This window comes from Gouania willdenowi, chromosome 6, assembly GCF_900634775.1.
Source record: "Gouania willdenowi chromosome 6, fGouWil2.1, whole genome shotgun sequence".
NCBI lineage: Eukaryota > Metazoa > Chordata > Actinopteri > Blenniiformes > Gobiesocidae > Gouania > Gouania willdenowi.
The window spans coordinates 17336192-17355980 of record NC_041049.1 but is presented as its reverse complement, the minus strand read 5'-3'; the positions used below and the strand labels follow the sequence as shown (position 1 = coordinate 17355980).

General features: G+C 38.9%; 1 protein-coding gene across 3 annotated transcripts; it reads left to right on the top strand.

Annotated features, from left to right (window-relative positions):
* Positions 1-719: 719 nt before the first annotated feature.
* pparaa (peroxisome proliferator-activated receptor alpha a) lies at positions 720-17907 on the top strand. Of its 3 annotated transcripts, XM_028449305.1 has the most exons (10): positions 720-829; positions 3657-3882; positions 4970-5118; positions 10290-10513; positions 11486-11640; positions 13971-14109; positions 15580-15779; positions 15866-16135; positions 16216-16459; positions 17507-17907. In XM_028449305.1, exons 3-10 carry the CDS (start codon positions 5063-5065, stop codon positions 17749-17751), a joined length of 1533 nt encoding a protein of 510 aa, XP_028305106.1. In that variant the 5' UTR covers positions 720-829; positions 3657-3882; positions 4970-5062; the 3' UTR covers positions 17752-17907. The 3 variants fall into 3 exon arrangements, with proteins under 3 accessions (XP_028305106.1, XP_028305107.1, XP_028305105.1); XM_028449306.1 differs by lacking the exon at positions 4970-5118; XM_028449304.1 differs by lacking the exons at positions 720-829; positions 3657-3882; positions 4970-5118 and adding an exon at positions 8643-9013.
* The last annotated feature ends 1882 nt before the right edge of the window (positions 17908-19789 follow it).

Sequence of the window (19789 nt, the reverse complement as noted above, 5' to 3'; positions counted from 1 at the left end):
TTTCCCCACACCTCTTCACCCCCTCATCATATCTGCGTTTTGTTGTAATACGTGCGTGCACTTTGTTGTTTGAACTGTTTAATGCCTCTGTGTGATCCAGCTGAAGCAGAGCGGCCGTCCTTTGGGGTGAGGTAGTAGGTTGTATAGTTTTAGGGTCATTCCCAAGCTGTCAGATGACTATACAACTTACTGTCTTTCCTCAAGCGACTGGGATGGCGTCATCTTCATCAGTGCAAGAAGAAGTGAAGATCTGAGCTTTTTGTTTATTTTTAAAGCTGGAGTCATCCCATGATGCCCATCAGAGTGATGGGAACCAAAGTGTGTTAGAATGGTTGTTTCTCCTCTGGTTTTGTAAAAGATAAGGCTCTGTTAGTATTTAATAAAAGTTATATAAGTTGCAGTGGTTCAGGAATATGTACATTGTATTTTTAAACATTTCCTTTATTTTTTAGAATTTATTTTACAAATATTTTCATTTTTTTGGGGGGGCTGTTTTATGCTGTTAATGATTAAAAATGTTCAACTTCTTTAATACCTGTAAATGCAGAAAATGAAAACCACGTTAATGGTAAATATTGAGCTTCTCACACTAACCTGCTGTGGTTGACGCAGTGAGAAGAAGACGTTCCTGACTCTCTCTGGTGTTCGCACAGGGTGAGGTAGTAGGTTGTGTGGTTTCAGGGTTGTGATTTTGCCCCATCAGGAGTTAACTATACAACCTACTGCCTTCCCTGGAGGGCAGCAATACATCACAGTCTCATCCAAGGAAAAGCTTCTCATTTACAAAGAACCAGGAAAAGCAGTCGATTTGAAGGATTTCCCAAAATGGGTGAGTCGTGCTGAAGCACCATGATAATCTCTTCATTGATTTTTGTATTTAACGTTCATTCTTTGTATATTTTGTAACTCATTGTGTGAATAAAAATGGGAGAATTCCTAAACAGCGACTGGAGTCTTAATCTCTGTTTCTAGAAAATGTGTTTTCAGCACAAAAATCTCTTAAAAGGATCTTTGGATGGTGAAATACTAAATCTTGTTGTCTTTGGTGGCTCAAGGAGAATTGACACAATAATCTGTACCAAAATGGATTTCCAGTCATTTTCCCTAGATAAACACATTTTGTAAGACACAAAAACTGATTAAAGGAGCAACAATGAACATCAGAAGTAGGACTAAAAATCAGAACACATATTATCAATAAATATCCAACTTTAACTGCCCTGAAAACCAGATTTTATTCATTTTTCACACTAGGTTTTGTGGTAACTGAAGGAATTAAATGTGCATGTCTGCAGTAGATGGCGCCAGATGTCACATGTTCAACAATTGGCTAAAAACTATCCATTAAATGTTACTTTGTTTTCTTACAATGTGGCCTTTAAAGTAAAAAAGTAGCACTAATACCAACTCCTAACACTCTAGATATCATTTACAATAGATGTTGTCTTAAAAGAGTTAATTAAGGTTTTAAATGGACTAATGGCATTATAGATAAAAACACAAGAGTTACAATTTTGCTTGTAAAATTCATTGTTAGTTCTTGGTTTGCTGAACAAAAAGTGATTAAACGTGTCCTCCAGTTTGCTGAATTAATGACAAACTTTCACACTAACAAACAAACTAATGTGTTATATTTGCACTGCTTTGAAACATTTCTGTGCTTAAATTTCCCAGTTCATTTACTTGATATAAGCAGAACTTAAAAGCAGGGTTTATGACATTAGTTTGGGACGTAATAAATAAATAAAAGGTAAAACACTCTGACAGTTAAGCAACATGGTGGTACTATGGAGGGCTGCTTTAAGACCTGGACCAGTTTCTTGTATTGTTTGGCTACTTCTTCATGACTTCAAGCTCAAGAACACATGTAGAGAGTTTAAAACTGGAAATAAGTACAACAACTATAAGAATAAGAAACATTTGAGGTAGAGATCTATAGCAGGACAATGATTCCAAACTCTAAAATATCTCATAAAAACGACAGAAACCCTACAAAAAGTGAATAAGAACCTATTAATCTAATGACAAAGACTTCTCAAATATAGATGTTGATGTCAAAGATACAGATTAATCCTCTCAGCTTCAGAGGGTAGATCACTTCTCCATGTGGGATTTTAATTCACAGAATCATTATTTAAAGCCGAAGTTTTCCACACTTTAAGCCACTGACACAGTACAGTGGGTAATGCATTTCAATGCAACATAATGTTTCATACAATAAAAGCAATTCTATGAATAAAATGGATTATAATTTTCATGATTTTATTATATGAAATTACACATTCTCAAGAGTCTTAATTTCCTGATATGCATATATATATATATAGAGAGAGAGAGAGCTTGTGTGTGTGAGAAAAAAACTTCAAAGAAATTCAAATTTCAGGTCCAAGCTTGTACTTGTACTTAAATATGCCAAAGCAAAGAGAATCACTCACGTAGGTAATCTAAGGATTAAGGCTGAATTAGGAGCAGGACTAGAGATCAATAACAACAACAAGAATTGTAATAAAATTAATGTTTTTTTTTTAATTTTATTGTACAATACACATGAATGTATTCATTTTGAGCCCATCACTGGGAGGAGGAGCATTTGGGGGCAGGGGTGTCAAACATATTTTCACCCATGGGGCCAAATATGAAGCAGTTTGATCTGAAGTGGACCACAGAATTTAGGTGAGAAAAAACAAAATCCACATTATTGTTGTTTGAGTTTGCACTTCCACAAGTAAATAAAAGTACAGTATCTATGACACCTACAATATCCAAACACTGAATGATAGTTAGTTGTCCCTTCGGGGACAGGCTGATTTGGAGGCTCTCATAAAGCAGTGGTTCTAAATCATTTAACCCAGCGACCACCCAAATAAAGGTTCCACTGACCGGGGACCCCCACTTTACCTGAAGGTGGTTTGAAAAACCACAGAAATTAGTTAAAAGTTGCAAATTAGAGTGGCCCAAAAAAAGGTGGTCAAATGAGTTCTTAGTGTCAATATTGGCTTAAGACTGGCAGGAAAAAAGTAGGAACAATTAGTTTAAAGTGGCAAATAAATGGCATGAGAAATCATCAATGACTCGGTTACATTGGCAAAAAATAAATAAGCATGAAATATGGTGAAAAGAGGTTGAAAATATAATTATGGGTCAACATATGTGACATTAGGTGAAAAAGTGGTGGAAAGGGTTCATAAGTGCTGAAAATGTCTTGAAAGTGGAAAAAAAAAAAAAAGGCATTGAAATTTGATGGAGAAATGGGAGTAATGTAACAAAAATGCATTAAAAGGAGCAAAAATATGGCAAGAAAAAGTGGTGAAAATAGGTTAAAATATGGCAAGTTTGGTGCAGTTGAAGAAAAAGGATCAAAATAAGTAAAAATTGGCTCAAATTGTTCAGAAAATATTCTTAGTTTATTGAAGGTATCTTGCGGCCCCAAATAGGGTCCCGACCCCAAGGTTGAGACCACTATTCTTGACACATGTGCTTTTGGGGGGTTAAGGTTATTGTTTCATATTTTTTAATAATGATTAGTTCTGTTTTGGTTTTTGTTGTTTTTAAAAAAACAAAACAAAAATCCACCTCATATTGGTTAAAAACAGTGATTTTTAAGTCGTCATCATGAACTCCTGACATAACGCCTCTCCTTGCTCCGCCTCTCCCAGAAACACCGACTGTGATTGGTCGGAGCCATAGGTGTGACCGAGGGTGTGCTACGTCAATCCGCTGTGTTACGTCACTTCCTGTAGGAGCTGTTGGGGGAGCTTGTTGTTGACAGCCGGTGCTGCAGGTCGACGCTTCTTTAGCGGACCAGGATCTGTCCTTCTCCTCCTCCTCCTCTCCTCCATGATGTGGGACTGTTTGGGATAGCTGCTAGCTGCTGCCTCTGAGGTAGGGACATGAAGTGAGCTGTGATGTAATGGAGACCGGATTTAAGAGGATTTGTTTTCACCAAATCACTGGTGTTCAATGTGTGCAGAGGAATGTGTGCTTTAAGCTGCAGCTGTGTCCACTTAAAGAGGGAGACAACTTTTATCTATGCATAATCTATTTGGCTGCTTTGATCATTTTCTAAAATGAGTTGACAAGTCAAGCAGCTGATCTTGATTCACTAAACTTGCCCCACAAACCAGAAACAGCCCTATTTTCTGTCTAGGTGATGCATATCAGTACATTCACAGGTTTTAAAATGAGGGACCAGGCATTCTGTTTCAGTAGTGTGATCTTGTATCCTCACTGTCACCTCTATGACGTCTTTGTGCTGCAGCTCCTGTTTCCTCTCCTGTGACCTAAAGATAGAGCCTGGCAAGGATTAGAATTCCCATGGGAGAGAAAACACAATGTGCTCTGACATGATCAGGAAACATGGGCTTGGTTAGAGTCATCTATGAAAAGGGAAACAAAAGCCATCATCAGTTTTTGACTGCTACTATTTCAACTTTATTTTGAAAATGACTTCCAACCACACACTAGTTTACATGTTAACAACTGTACTTAGATAGAAAAATATTTGAACAATATCAAACTTTGGAAAACTGGAAATCCTTCTGTTTTCTCTTTCATAAACTAATCACTAGAGATTTCCATAGTCTTGCTGATATGTTGCAAATGGGTTGGCTAAAGCTGAGATTAATGACTGGTTGCCTGGAGGTGCTGTGTTTGCTCACAAGAAAGACTAAGAGTGCATTCTTTAAATTATTTCACGAGTATTCAACTTTTCCGATGGTTGAGCTACAAAAGGGATCAAAGCAATCTTTTCTATTCAACAGTTTGTCTTCTTTGGTGTAGTCCTTCTGAAAAGTGTATAACTTTCTTAAAAGCCTAAACTACTGAAATGTTTGCAGCCACGTGCATTTTCTAAGGAGTATCAAAAGAGCTGCTTTGAAGAAATGAACCTAAATAGCAAGTCATTTCATTAAAAAATGAAGTCTAAGGAGCACTAAGGAGGTAATATTTCCATTTGTTTGTCTCTTTGCAGGATTACGTCAAAAGTACTTAACGGATTTTGGCAAAAGTTTAACCAAAGATAGACCTTACGCCAGGGGTGTCTAACTCCACCTGAATCAAATGAATGAGTCGTTATCATGCGTCTGCAGAGCTTGGTGACTACACATTGGTTTCAACAAGGTGTGTTGGAGCAGGGGCACATCTAAAAGTCTCAGGAATCCACCCCTCGAGAACTGGAGTTGGACACCCCTGCCTTATGCCATGGCTGATTCCAATTAATGTTGGAGGGAATCCGGATCAATATGCTCATTCTGAATCAGTTTAAAAAATGGGGAAATTGGAAATTCCTCAAATATTTCACCAAGTTTCATCTGGATCAGATCTGGATTGCACATTTCATCTTAACTTTTCAAAAAAAAATGGAGGTGCCATTCATTTGGACCTTCTGTATCGTTATTAATGGGGATAGAAATTTCTTCCAAGCCTTTAAGCGTGGATGATTATTGTACCATGATCAGGATCACTGATCCAGATAACTGCCAATATCTGGAAAATAGGATATTTGGAGATTTGCTGTCTGAGTGTTCTTGTTTTGGAACCTTTTACTGGCTTAATTGTTGCTTACATGATAATTTATAACCTTGAAATTATATGGCAGACTCTTAACTCATGGCTAACAGACTCCCAGGGGATCCCCAGACCCCAGTTTTAAGATAGAAGCAAAAGAAGATGTTGACTTAAACAAGGGCATTTGGTTCCTTTTAGTCTAAAAAGGCTTTGGGATGTGGACAAAGTCTAGATCTACAATGATACAAGCTGGAAAAGGTTAAATAGATCAAGACTCCGCAAACATTTTGAATATATCAGTTTAAGAAATCCACGTTGTTGCACAATTGACAAGCTTCAGGTTTCAAAGCGTGTTTGCAGGCTTTTTTATTTGCCACACACTACATGTAAGTCACAGCTTCCTCCATGTTTCTTCTTATGCATAGCATATTGTTGACCAAAATACATTATATCCCTTCCCGACATAATTGTGTCTTGTATCTTGTCAAAACCTGCAGCAACACAAACCTGCAGTAAACATGTACAGACATGCTTTGATTATTCACTAATGTGACCAAAAAGATGATGGATTTCCTGTTTTGTTCCCAAACACGTTCATTTTAACCATAACATCTTAACAGTTTCAACACTGCATGACTAAAGTTGTGCAATCGCGTGTGCTGCGTGAAGTTCAGTTTCCAGATGTGTGCAGCTGTGCAAACTAAAGTGTAGACATCCCACGTGCTCAGCGATGGCTCCAAAGATGACTCTGCTTCATTAAAGTGGTTGGCAGTCAAATTTAGATGATTTATCATTAAAATAATGTCAGAACAGGCTTTTATAGGCAATTGATGCCTGTTTTTGTTCCTTTCCGTCTTGTATTTTTGCCGAGAATCTCCTTTTTTGTTCATGCATTTTACACCCATGGCCAATCTGTTGAACAACGTTCAATGAATTATGGAAGTCAGACAGAGAGCCCTGCAGAACATGGGCAACGGCCTTAGCATGTGTTTTGTGGCAAGGCTGCAAACATCTGTTCGAGCCATGTATATTTATATATATACACAGTTTTACACATGCACACACCTTGCTGGGAGCTTCTCCAAACTTTCTCCCACGCAAACTTCAAAGATCTACTTTTAAAGGAGACATATCATGCATTTAAGTCCTTCCTTTTTACATATAAATCATACAGTTGTGGTCTATATAACGCGGAACTGCAATGCTTGGGTCTGAATTCCTCATTATTATAGCTCCACAGGCCCCTTTTCTACCCTTTTCTGATGTGCTTCTGAGAGCAACTCGTTTTGGTGCTGTCTCTTTAAATGTAAATGAGACACTTCATACCACGCCCCCTCTTCAGGTGACACTCGGTTCAACTCCACCCTGTTCTGCCATTTTTGTAGTTTGATAGAAGAGATACGATTATTTATCGGCGCAGAAAATGTTTATTCACACGTTATTTACAAAATGTCAACAACAGAAGACTTGTCCATCCACCCTTACATGTTCGAGCCAGAGTCGGATCCTGCGGAGCGAGATGAAAATGAAGATGATGAACCTGCCGAATCCTAACAAGTGAGCTAACGCTAGCGCCGAGCTAACGCTAGCGCCAAGCTAACGCTAGCGCCAAGCTAACGCTAGCGCCAAGCTAACGTCACGAAATGCATTTTAATACAGTCTTTTCGGAGACAAAAACGTAAAAATGAAAGGACTAATGAAAACTTTAGACTTAAATTAAACCACGTAGGCCATATCATCAAGGATCTAAAACGAGCACACAGCGCTAACATATGAAGACGGTGCAACTGATAATGCTAACAAAACAATGACAGGGACGTCTTATCAGTTTTTAGCGTTATTTACAGCTTACCGAAGTGCTCTGTTTGTCGTCTCCAAAGATAGAAGGAATTGACCCCTCAATCAGACGAAATCCTTCTTTATACTGGTGGAGGTTGCTGAAGCAGTCATCCTTGAAGTGCTTCGCGCACACAAAAATGACCTTACCCACAGATGTGGGTACATTTCCATGAAAAATAAAACTCAACCAGGCACTTTGAAAAGGTTCTGATGCTGGGAGACGCTGTAATGAAGCGTGTGGGTTACTACATCCACCACCCGAACATTTTGACTTATCCTCTCGTAACTTCGGCATCCTTGAGCTTGGACTACAAAATAAAAGCGAGAAATAAAAATGGTGGATTGCTCGAAGTGTTGGGCCTGGAGTCGATGTCCTAATTTGGCAGTTCCGCTGCAAATACTGTGACGTTATTGTTCAAAAAACATAATAGAGAATAGAAAAATCGAAACAGATTGAAAAATATGATCAAAACAGAATATAAAGATATCAACGTAGCACCTGAAGAGACTAATTTGAACTTTTCTGTACTTGTAAACACTAAATATACAACACAATGCATTTAAGGGCTAAGAAAGTGGATTTAGCATGATATGTCCCCTTTAAACGTGAGCACATCAAGGAAAGAAATGCAGAGCGACTTTTAGCTACACGCCTCACTTTCAGACATTGACAAACATATAAATGTAGGTCTGTACCCTGAAAATATCATAAATATCTAATCTGCATTATTTGATGTCTAGCTGAAAAAAACAGAATGCAGGCTCTAGCTTGAGCCTTAGCATGAACTATACAGCTTTAGCAATACCATCCAGATTTAGACAGACTTATCAGTCTTGTTTCTAATTGTTAAAGTATCTAATCTGTTTATTTTACTCGTATGTTACGACTATGTTTTATTTGACTGTGGGAATTTCTAAAATTAGCCTTTAAGCTAGGCTAACATGCTCCATGCTATTAAAAGCATGCTAATGGCTCACACTGCAGTGACTTCTCGAGCAGTGTTTCTCAAACATTTTTTCAGACCAACACTGACGGACAACATAGAAAATATCTTCAAAATCATGTTATTGATATAATAGTTAAACATGCTGAATGTGGATTTGTTATTGTTGATTTAATGTAAAACAAACACAATTTCCTAAGTTTGATAAGTTATCAATTCTTGTAAATAGGGCTTAGCAAATAAAACCAAATAGAAAAAAGAAGGTAAACTACTAAAAAAAAAAAAAAACTGCTATCGGCAAAGTTCAGGATTGTAATCATCAAAGTTTGACTGTATAGCTTTGTTTTGGGTTACTTTAGTTCATAACATGCATTGAAAATTTGTAAAACCAGGTCTTAACTCTTTAACATTGTTCCAGAATGGCATGTTTCTCATTTCATTTCAGCTTTCACCAAGGCTTCCAAGGGTTAACTGGCTTTGTCAATTCCAGATGTCATAACAGCACTGTGTGTTCCAATAAAAGAACGCTGAGACCTTTGGGGATGTCCAGGGTGTGCATATAATTGGAAATATGATGATCATCAGATTGAGAGCATGATGAAATCAGCAAGTGTAAAGTTTAACAATGGAAATATCCAATCTGATGTAAACACTGTCTGATAAATGAGACATGGGACGCATAATGGCACTCCTAGAAGACAAACAAGGATTAGAGGGCCTATTAGGTATGACAAAGGTCCTTGGATATTATGTCAAATAAAGTGTCACTGACCGCACCTTTGAGGCAACTTCTCAGGGAACACACTATGGCTACTTTCACACTGCAGGGAGATTTTTTTTGCCCATCTGCGACCTGTATCCAATCTGTTTAAAACACTCTGAACAGAACAATTCAGATTTTTTTCAAATCCAACCCAGGTCACGTTCATATGTGGTCCTAAATCCGATATGTATGCAATTTTTTGCAATACGACTGCAATCTGGGCGGCCAAGGCGCTTTCTATCCGACTCCTACGTCATCACTATGTAAAAACGTCATAATTCTTAGTCTCATGAGAAGCCGCATGGAAAAACAAAAGCCATGGCAGAGTTACATTTATGAAGTGCGGACTTCTGTTGGAAAGAACATTTCTCAGCGTGACACACAGTCCTACACTGGACGCCTCCATGTTTACTTCCGTAAATATTGCGGGGTCATGTGTCACATTAAGACCTCTGACATGCAGGTCACTTCAGGGTCGCATTCCGTTCATACTCCAAACTGATTGAAGACGCATTGAATAGGTAATATATGAACAATCACACACACAAAAATGATTTTTTGATCAAATCTGAATTGTGGATTAAGACCTGCAGTGTGAACGTAGTGTTTGATGTTGCAGTGAAGACTACTGAAAAACTAAGCAATGTTCTCACGCAAACACCTGTTGGGTACTACTATTTTATACGATCGTAGAACATCCTACTGAAGTCCTGGATGGGTCATCTTCTGATTGAGAAGTTGGGGGTTCAATCCCAAGGACTTTACCTGTCTATATGTCAAAGTGTCCTTGATTACTGCCTTGCAATGGCAGCTTTGCCCTTTTGGTGTGTGAATGTGAGTGGAAATTTGTGAATGAGCTGATATTGTAAAGCCAAAACAAAACAAAGCAGTGCTGTCAAGTAGAAGCCTGTCTGTTACTGGAAGGCTGTGCATCACAATCTCAAACTTACCATTGTGTTTGCAGCTCAAAGGTTCTACCAGTACATATTATGGAAGAACCGTTATGGATCATAAACCACTTAAAGCCATAATACAGAAACATTTGAGCAACGCACAAGGACGTTTTCAGAACATCCTACTTGAAATTTGTCAGAAAAAGGCAGCTCTGATAGTTGGCCTTTTTATGTTTTGTTGCTTTTGTCAAATTATTCATGCTCAATGAATTCCCAACTTATCCTGTAAGTTTATGTTTCCTTTGACTTGAAAGTCAAATTTGTAACCTGTACATGTCTCATCAGCGTGGCGAGTGTTGGCCCCCCCACCCACCTACCCATCATCATGGCTGGAGATCTCTACAGCCCCCCGTCCCCTCTGGGGGATTCTCTCCTGGGTAGCCCGCTGTGTGGAGACCTGATGGAGGACCTCAATGACATTTCTGAGTCTATAGGAGATAATTCGTTGGGGTTTGACTTCCCAGAGTATCAAAGCAGCGGTCCGGGCTCCAGGAGCTCCATTTCACTGGGTGAGTGGCCTCATGGAGGAAAGACATTCTTAGGGTGCTTTTACATGTACCTTTTTGGTCCACTAGGCTTTGTTTCCTCGGATAGTCCGGTCTGTTTGTGGTGGTGCAAAAGCTCGTTCAAAGTCTGGTGTGGACCAAACAACCAAAGCCTGGTCCACTGTAAAGTATGGGTCTCAGTTCGCCTCAAGTGAAGCCTGGTGCTTTTATCTGATATGAGAAAGCAAACCCGGACCAAATATAGGAAGTGGGACCGCAATGCATCATGTGGACAAGAAAACACAAATAAAATTGCGTGTGTGCAGAAAATAAAAATGGCATATGGACAGACATGGACAGACAAATTATAAACATCAGGACTGCAAAGATTTGTCGCTGTTCTATTTTTTCTGACCGAAATGATGTTTTCTTCTTCTTTGTCTTCTTCTTTGCTTGAGTATTGACAGTATTTCACTCAGGTGCAGAAGAAGAAGGCAGAAGTTTTTGTTTTGTTTTGTCCAACAATGTTGCAGATTCATCGCCTGAACGGCACCGATTCCACCTGACTATAAATGTTAAAGCACCCTAAGAGCGTCTATGAGCTTTTGGGTAAATTCAGAGCCGTTTCTGGCTATGTGCGGACCATGCAAATCCTTAGCACCCCTTGAGCCACAGGTTTTGTCAAGGCTGTAGAATGAGACCTACTGTACTTTGTTTAAGATAATGAGAGGTTGTCGTGACTGAAGCCTGTTTAGCTGGTCAAGTGTTATAGATTGCAGAAGTTAATGGACCATGTATTAGGAATGTCTCTCTGTAGTTTGGCAAACTTGGGGCTCACAAAAAGAAATTAATTTTAAGCCTAATTAACAAATAATGATGAAGTGCTTTGTAGAGGAATTCATGTTTTTAATTCTAAAATAGACTCATGTTAATACATACAGTATTTATTCCAGATCAAAGATCTGATTGTCCCATCTCTCCTCCTGTCTCATGTAGACACCTTAACCCCAGCCTCCAGTCCTTCTTCGGGGGTGTGTGGAGCAGGAGGAATCCCAGAGGAAAACTTCAGCACCCTCAACCTGGAGTGTCGCGTGTGCTCCGACAAAGCTTCAGGGTTTCACTACGGGGTGCACGCATGTGAGGGTTGCAAGGTGAGGAAAGTGAGATTAAAGCCATACAGCTGAGGAGATTTGACCTTGGCTGTCTAAAGTGTCCTTTAATGGTCAAGATTCACACACACACACACACACGCGCGTGCAGAATCACCTGTGCAAGTGTGCACCAATCCACCAAAACATAAACAGAGCCAGGCATGCTGAGACGCCCGAGGTCGAGGCCAGTGGAAAGTTTGTCAGACATGTGGTGAGGATCATGTGAGCTAGAGGGCATGATAGCCTTGGTTGACTTGTCACCTTTCCCCTAGTTGGCAAAGAGCCTGACTCAGTCATGTTAACGCACAGACCTGTTATACTGGCACTGGCTTCATGTCACCAAATACTGTGAAGCCAATTACATACATTTATAAAACACACATTAACACACCTCTATAATAACAGCGTAACATTCAAATAAAAATGTAAAAGCAGAATTAGAGAGGATATTTTGTTTTGCATATACTTTATTCTAATCACTTTTTTAGGTTTCATTGTGAATCTCCACTTTATTTTGCTCACCAGAACATATTTGTAAAGCATCCTGATACATTTAAAATGATTAACACACACACAAAGAATACTTGGAAAATAATTCCTTTGTGATTTCAGAGCATTTTCCTTCTTTTGGGTTGGTAGTTACTGTTGTTCTAGGCTTGTCTCCATGCTTGCTATTTTTTATAACTCTTCCAAAAGTCAGTGTTATATCCAGATGCAATTGTGTCAGTGTATGTTTTGGGAATTGGATTTTACGTTCAGAAAAGGAAAAATTTGTGGTTATTTGGTTTTAATTTTGAAATTTAAAAAGAAGATTGAAATCCAAGGCATTATTCTTTATTAGGGTCAATAAGGGATGAACAAAACTTTAAAAACTGGTTAATTTTCTGTTCCTAAAAACTAAAAAAAAATTAACTGTCAAAAGACAGAAACAAACAAAAAATAGAAGTTTCCATTTTCAGAATAAGAGCACGTTTTGGTCAAGAATTTTGGCCAGTTGCACAACTTTTTTTATAACCGTTTAATAACAGGCATTGTTTCCTCTGCTGCCTCAGCAGCAGCAAAAACAACCACTCATTGTGTCTGACAGCCAGGGTGCTAATAAAAGCTAACCTCTCTCATTTACACCGTCATGCCATCATGGAAAAATCCTGCTTGTGACGTGTAGCAGTCACAACTCAGGCTGGTTCCTGAGCTCTGTGTTTCATCACCTGTCTTTGAAGAGCGGGGCACTCAGCAGACGCTGCTGTGATTATGGTATGAAGTATTTTCGGAGGTACAAGAACAAAGTGACACAGAGGCCAGTCTTGGACCCCACATCGTCATCGAAAAGCGCCGTCTACATAAATGGGCGTCACTTTGAATGCTCATCCTGATCCTGTTTGATTTAAAGACGTTTGTCCCTGAAGAATCAAAATACATCATCCTTGTCATTAACCCCTCAGGTGATCTTTGTATTCCAGACGTGTAAGGACATGCATGTTGTTAACACACATCTGTTTTTCCTCCTTATGGTGCCTTGTTTGTCTCGTGTTTTTCTGGGAATCGACATTTCTTAACCTTTAGACCTCTCCCAGAGCTGTAAATGTCTCATTTTCCCCAAAAAATAAGCATTAATACTTTAATAACAGACTGCCAGGGATGTTCTTCAGCTCAAATTTGTGTAGTGTAAAGGCTGTTGTAATTCCCCCCCCCCATCATGTGACTCCAGATGTGGAGCCAGAAAATCTAACCCCCCCCCCCCCTTTCTTGATGGTGTGGGCTGTGTGAAATGTCATGGCTGAAATTTAAGCATTGTAGGTACGTGTGAGGAGCTGCATGTGTTGGTGCACATGTGGGACAGCTGTTAGCTTATGTTGGCCCCGGTGCCCCCCCTCAGTGTCTCATTGTGTTTAAGGGCTGTAAGCTGGTTCCACCAATCCCAGACAGACTTTATGAAAGGTCAAGGTTAGCTGCACAACTTAGAGTTCACACAATTCCATCGTCAGTGTTGGACTAAAGTGTCATGTAACACTGTGTCCACCAGCTCTCAGAGTGAACCCAATATATGTACAGTATTTTGCATCTTTTTATGCATTTAAACCTGTTTTTTTTTTTTTTTTTTTTTTTTTTTTTACTAAAAGAAATGAGTTGGACAGCATATTGAGTGTCACGTCAATGACCCATTATAGTATCTTTTCCCCAAAATAAGTTTGGTAATTATATTTTTTTCTTAATTTTGATCACTGCTTTTAAAAAAGATGATTGTGAGTCCTGAAGTCAGATCAGAACAAGGCTACAGTTAGCATCTTAGCTACATGGATAACTATTACCTATTTTCTTTCTAAACACAGGGTTTCTTTCGGCGGACTATCAGGCTAAAGCTGGAGTATGACAAGTGCGAGCGTAACTGCAGAATCCAGAAGAAGAACAGAAACAAGTGCCAGTACTGCAGATTCCACAAGTGCCTGTCCGTTGGCATGTCCCACAATGGTAATAGTTGACCCTTTAGCATTAGCTGTTAGCTAATGATAATCACAATCATGGTAGATTGATGTCTTACTGGAAAAAAAGTCTCTAGTGGTGGTTGAAGAGTGGTTTAAACTAAGAAAATAAAGTTTAGACACTAGCAGCTTAGTTCAAACATTTGAAGGACGATTACAGAGTTAGCTAACAACAGCTAGCTTTGGAGCAAATACTGGAGAAGGACCAAAAATGTCCGTTTGTGTACAAATACTGCTACATTTTGAATGTTAGGTTACTTTATCGAAGGAAAATCTGTATCCGTGCCAGGTTTAGGTTAAAAAAAAAAAAAAAACAATTCAAAGATCAAATGCCAGTGAAGTTCAGTTGGTGAACCCATCACCCCTATGTTTTCAGCCTTTCACAATAAGAGCTGAGCACTTCTCCCTATGGGATAGCTTCCACTCTGGTCTACTGCCATTATATTATTAACTAGCTTACCTTACACTAGTAATATGATTGGTAAAGCAAAAATAGACAAAATAAAGTGTATTTGCAAAATAAATATACAGTAAATGTTAGTGTAAAGGCATTATTAAGTACTTAAGTATCAGTAATCAGTATTTGTGATTACTAGATCCATGGTACATTTACTCATCCAATCATCATGGCAATATCATTTAGATTTTATTGAAGAGAAAGATAAAAAATAAAAAATAAACCACATCCCACAATGCAATGCACAAAACTTTTCTGACAATTTCAATGGAAGTGGAGATCAAAACAAACTTTCAAACAGCATATTCAACCTTTTACATCTTTTGTCTGAGCAAATAATCTTCGATTTGTGAGCTTTAAGTATTTTCGATGTCCCACAAGGAGAAAGATGAACAACAAACATTTATTAAATAGTTTCTTTCCTCACAAAAAACATTATTATGGTAGATTAGTTGAAGTAGCTCAACTTGAAGTTTAACTTAAAGAAGTTTAACTTCTTTGATAAACTAAACAAGCCTCTTGGATGCCTCTATTTGCTTCAACTAATTTACCAGAATCAACACGACATGGATGACTTAACCTTCAAAGACAAAATACCACAGTCCCTTTTTTTTTACTTTACGTCCACATATGGAGACTCTCCTGTCCTTAAATTTTTGGCGGCTTAATCTCCGATCTTTCTAAGAAATAATTGTATCCATTATGTCCCCATGGCGTGACTAGATTTTATAAAACAAAGCCTAATAGGGTTTACGTGAAGAAGCTGCACATCTGCTCTGTCGTCTGTTACAGCAGAGTTGGGTTTCTATGTTGACCCGTGGAAAAAAAAAAGTCAGAAATATGAGAAGATGGTGACACGCCGAAGAAAAATTGAGATAGAAACGAATGCCCGCTAGTCTTTGAAGCCTGCTTTTATGTTGGATGGGAAGCTTTGAAATATCAAATTAAAGGGAAAAAACCTCCTCAAATAGTTATTGATGATTTGAATATTTCTTATCCCAGCCATCCGGTTTGGAAGGATGCCTCAGGCCGAAAAGCTGAAGCTCAAAGAAAAGAGCAAGATGGTGGCGAAAGAAGAGGAAACCCCCCAGAAGGCCGACCACAAGATTCTGGTCCGACAGATTCACGAAGCCTACATGAAGAATTTTAACATGAACAAAGCCAAAGCGCGAGTTATACTCACTGGAAGAAACAGCAACCCAGTAAATCCCACTATGAGTTTGGAAATATTTTAACTTTTTTACATCTCTTCCTCTCACAAACATATATCCTTTTTTTTCTTCAACAGCAGCCTTTTATAATCCACGACATGGAGACGTTCCAGCAGGCGGAGAAGACTATAGCGACGCATCTGGTAAACGATGACGTTCCACAGTCTGAGCATGGGCTCCAGGCGAGGCAGGTAGTTCCCGCTTTGGCATGTGGAGAGCTTCAGCAAAGAGAGGCCGAAGCCAGACTCTTCTACTGCTGCCAGAGTACCTCAGTAGAAACCGTCACAGAGCTTACCGAGTTCGCCAAGGCTGTGCCGGGTTTCCAAAGCCTGGATTTAAACGATCAGGTGAGTCAGAAGGTTTAAACCGTTAGGAAAATGGATCAATGCGTGTCAGTCACTGACAATATGGTCTTCTTTTAATGCAGGTGACTTTGTTAAAATATGGCGTTTATGAGGCCCTCTTCACACTTCTTGCCTCCTGCATGAACAAAGATGGCCTCCTAGTGGCTCGTGGTGGAGGCTTCATCACTCGCGAGTTCCTCAAAAGCCTCCGACGTCCCTTTGGCGACATGATGGAGCCGAAGTTTCAGTTCGCCACGCGTTTTAACTCCCTGGAGCTGGACGACAGTGACCTTGCTCTTTTTGTAGCTGCTATTATCTGCTGTGGAGGTAACTGTTGTCATAAAAACAGACACGAGCTGCAAATGAAAAACATCTAAAGGTGGGCGTACACTGCCATTTTAAGCTGATTTTTCACTTGTGCTACAATTTCTGGGATCGGGCCGAATCTCGGCTAAATCGTGTGTCATGCATCATGTAGTATACTTGGGGTCGCGAGAAGCGATGCCACGAACCGGCTAACCTCAAACTCTCACACTGCACATGCACTAACACCGTAGAACCACTATAGAATTGACAAACCGTACTGGCCACACCTGCCCAGCCAGTTCCTGGTCCACACACGTCGCCGCCTTTTCTTTTTTAAGCTTCTCCACAGAGAATGGCACGGCAGTTCATCTACTATTTAAAAGGTTGAAACCCAGTTGTTTAAAAATAATTAGAAATGTATCTTTTGAGTGAATTCCAATTTATTTTGGTTTTTATTTTATTGGTTTTTGATTTTCAATGTTGTTTTGATCCGTTTTTGTATATATCGTCTTGTGGTGGTTTTTTTGGGGGGATTAAAAATTAAAAACACTGCAAAAACTGTCACATATATACATGTGTACTATTAGAATATTTAACAAATGTCGTATGGTCGGTTTAATTTAAATATCACGTCCCAGGAGCTCTGTCATAAAGATTGTGAGTGAAGGAAGTGACGTAATCCCGTGAAAGGCCCGCGAAAAGATCGGTAACTGACAAGCGCGTTTCGTTTTGCTTAGCATTGCGAGTGTATCCACTTCCGGGTTCTTCTTGTGTTTTAATGGCAACGCTTCAGAGTTCTTCTTCTTCTAATTTTTACGTTGCATTTCCGAATACAAGACTCTGACGTGTTGTGTATGAACGTACAGTGTGAGCAGTCGGGTCGTGTCCAGAGTGTCGGACATGAATCGTGAGCCACAAACATTCGGACTCTACAATTGAATTGGACAATTTAAGCTGGAGCTTAGTACAACAATTGAAGAAAAATTGCACAGTGTATGCCCACCTTAGAATGTTAGAAAGTGTAGAAATGGTGGGAAATACAAAACACTATTGTCTTTGTCTTCTTAGATCGCCCAGGTTTGGTAAACGTGGCTTCAGTAGAGGAGCTACAGGAGAACATCATCCAGGCTCTACGGCTCCACCTGCTGTCCAACCATCCAGATGATGCCTTCCTTTTTCCCAGACTGCTGCAGAAACTGGCCGACCTCCGAGAACTGGTCACTGAGCACGCTCAGCTGGTGCAGGACATCAAGACATCAGAGGACACATCACTGCATCCACTGCTGCAGGAAATATACAGGGACATGTACTAAAACAGTGACTCCATCCAACTTCGGCTTCATCTACAAAAGAGCGTGTGGAAGGTGTTTCCTGGACGCAATCAACAAATGCACATTTAAAAGAAAAAAAGAGAAAAGAAAAGGAAAAAAAAAAATACAATGAATTTTATGTAAACTGTAACGGCTTCAGAATGAAAAACAAATCAAAAGTTTCACGTCAGAATAAACTACAATTATACTATGGAAAAACTCGGTCACTGTTTCATAGCCGACATGTTGAACATACATGTTATTTGGTCCTCCCAATTGTCAATCATTCTGATGATATGTTTACGTAAGGCCGTCGTACGTGCTCGTGCCTGGTGCGAACCGGGTCCTTTGAAAATGGCGAGTCTGACATAGTGTGAAAAGTGCAAATCTTCTTTTGGAAGGTAAGCTTGTATGAGCGATGCCGACTCCAACTTGTAAACAGAGCTGTGCACGAGGAAAACTGGGCTCGTGCACGCTCTCTCGCACACGTAGGCGTTCCCTCTTGAGCAGGTAGAACGTTGTGCATGTGCAGAAGGCGTTTCTTTTCTAAACTTTGGGAAAATCGTCCTCTATACCTTTAAATCTAAATGTGAATGTGAAATCTCATTTTTGAATGTGAACCTAAATGTTAAATCCAAATGTTGAATATAAATCTAAATGTAAATGTTAAATATAAATTTTAAATGCAAATCTTAATGTTAAATCGGTAGCCAAGTGTAAAGCTAAATGTTTACAAATTATACAATCAGCGCCTGTCGATCACGAGGCCCCGTCCACACTACAGACGAGTGAAGATTTAACATTTACATTTAGATTTATTTTTCGTGTCCACATTTTTTTTAACAATGATATGGAACATGCTGTTTTACATTAATTTCTGTCACAAATGAAAGAAAAATGAGCGAAATTATCAAAATATGTCGGCTATGAAACAGTGACTTTTTTTTTTTACATTAGGCACCTCATATTTTACACTGAACATAGAATAAAGTAACAAACCTCATAAAGCACTTTAACCATGCATATACTAAGAGTGACTCCTGCAATAGAAGGTTACCCCCTACTAGAGCAACTCACTCACTAAATAACCAAATATGTGTGATAGGCTAATGTAGTGTAAGTATGATTATTATTACTGTAGCTACACCCAACGTTCCTGATGTAAAGGGCAGCTTAAAGCGTTAATAAGCCATATAAGCTTACACAGCTGATGTGTACCCGTATTTTAACAGCATTATATTTTTTATTTCAACTAATGCACATACTGTAAATGTAATGAGTTTAGTCCTGTGATATCAGAAATGATATGTACACACTAAGGCTAAATGCTGACCTCGCCTGTGAATATTACAACGCAAGTGCCTCTTGATGTGAATAATATCTTTTTAACATTTCTATCATTGGACCCTGCTGTCCTAATGGTTTTTCCCCCTTTTGCTATGTTGAGATTACAATTAGAGGTACAATGACTTTTAGTATTTATCCATTGTGCTAAATATTATTTTGATCATAACTGGAGCTTGGACACCTTTTCGGTTGCTCTCTTTTTGCATGACATGAATGGAAATTGTTCTCAGTTTAATACAACCATATTGTGATTGTTTTTTTTGTTTTGTTTTTTTGTCTGTGCCTTTTGGATTAAAGAATCTTTTTTAAAAAATGTTTTGCTTTGATATTAACACCACAGTCACGTTAAACCAGTGGTTTCCAATCTTGTTTTGGACCGTGAGCCCATAACGACGTCACAATTCCAGTAACACTAGTCATTTCTGGTGACCCCAAATACTTTTTTTTTTTTTTTTCTTTCTATAATTCGTTTTTTGATCGTGTTTGTTATTATGTTTGTAACAAAAACAGAGGAGCCAGAATGGGTGTAGAAAGTGTGCCGATATTTTTATGCTGCATTTTATTTATTTTTGTTTCTTTTTTACTCTTTCTTTTCTTTAAACTGCATTTAATGTCAACCAGATTTATATTTAAGACCGTGAAAGTATAGCATACAGTCAGGGTTGGTGTCAATTGCATTTTTAGTTACATGTTC

Bases quoted from the DNA above. Each gene is read 5' to 3' on its own strand.
- pparaa (XM_028449304.1), top strand. From the start codon at position 8,952: ATGAGACATGGGACGCATAATGGCACTCCTAGAAGACAAACAAGGATT. The intron at 15,780-15,865 runs GTAAATCCCACT...TTTCTTCAACAG, and splicing joins CTGGAAGAAACAGCAACCCA to CAGCCTTTTATAATCCACGA. The intron at 16,136-16,215 runs GTGAGTCAGAAG...CTTTTAATGCAG, and splicing joins GCCTGGATTTAAACGATCAG to GTGACTTTGTTAAAATATGG.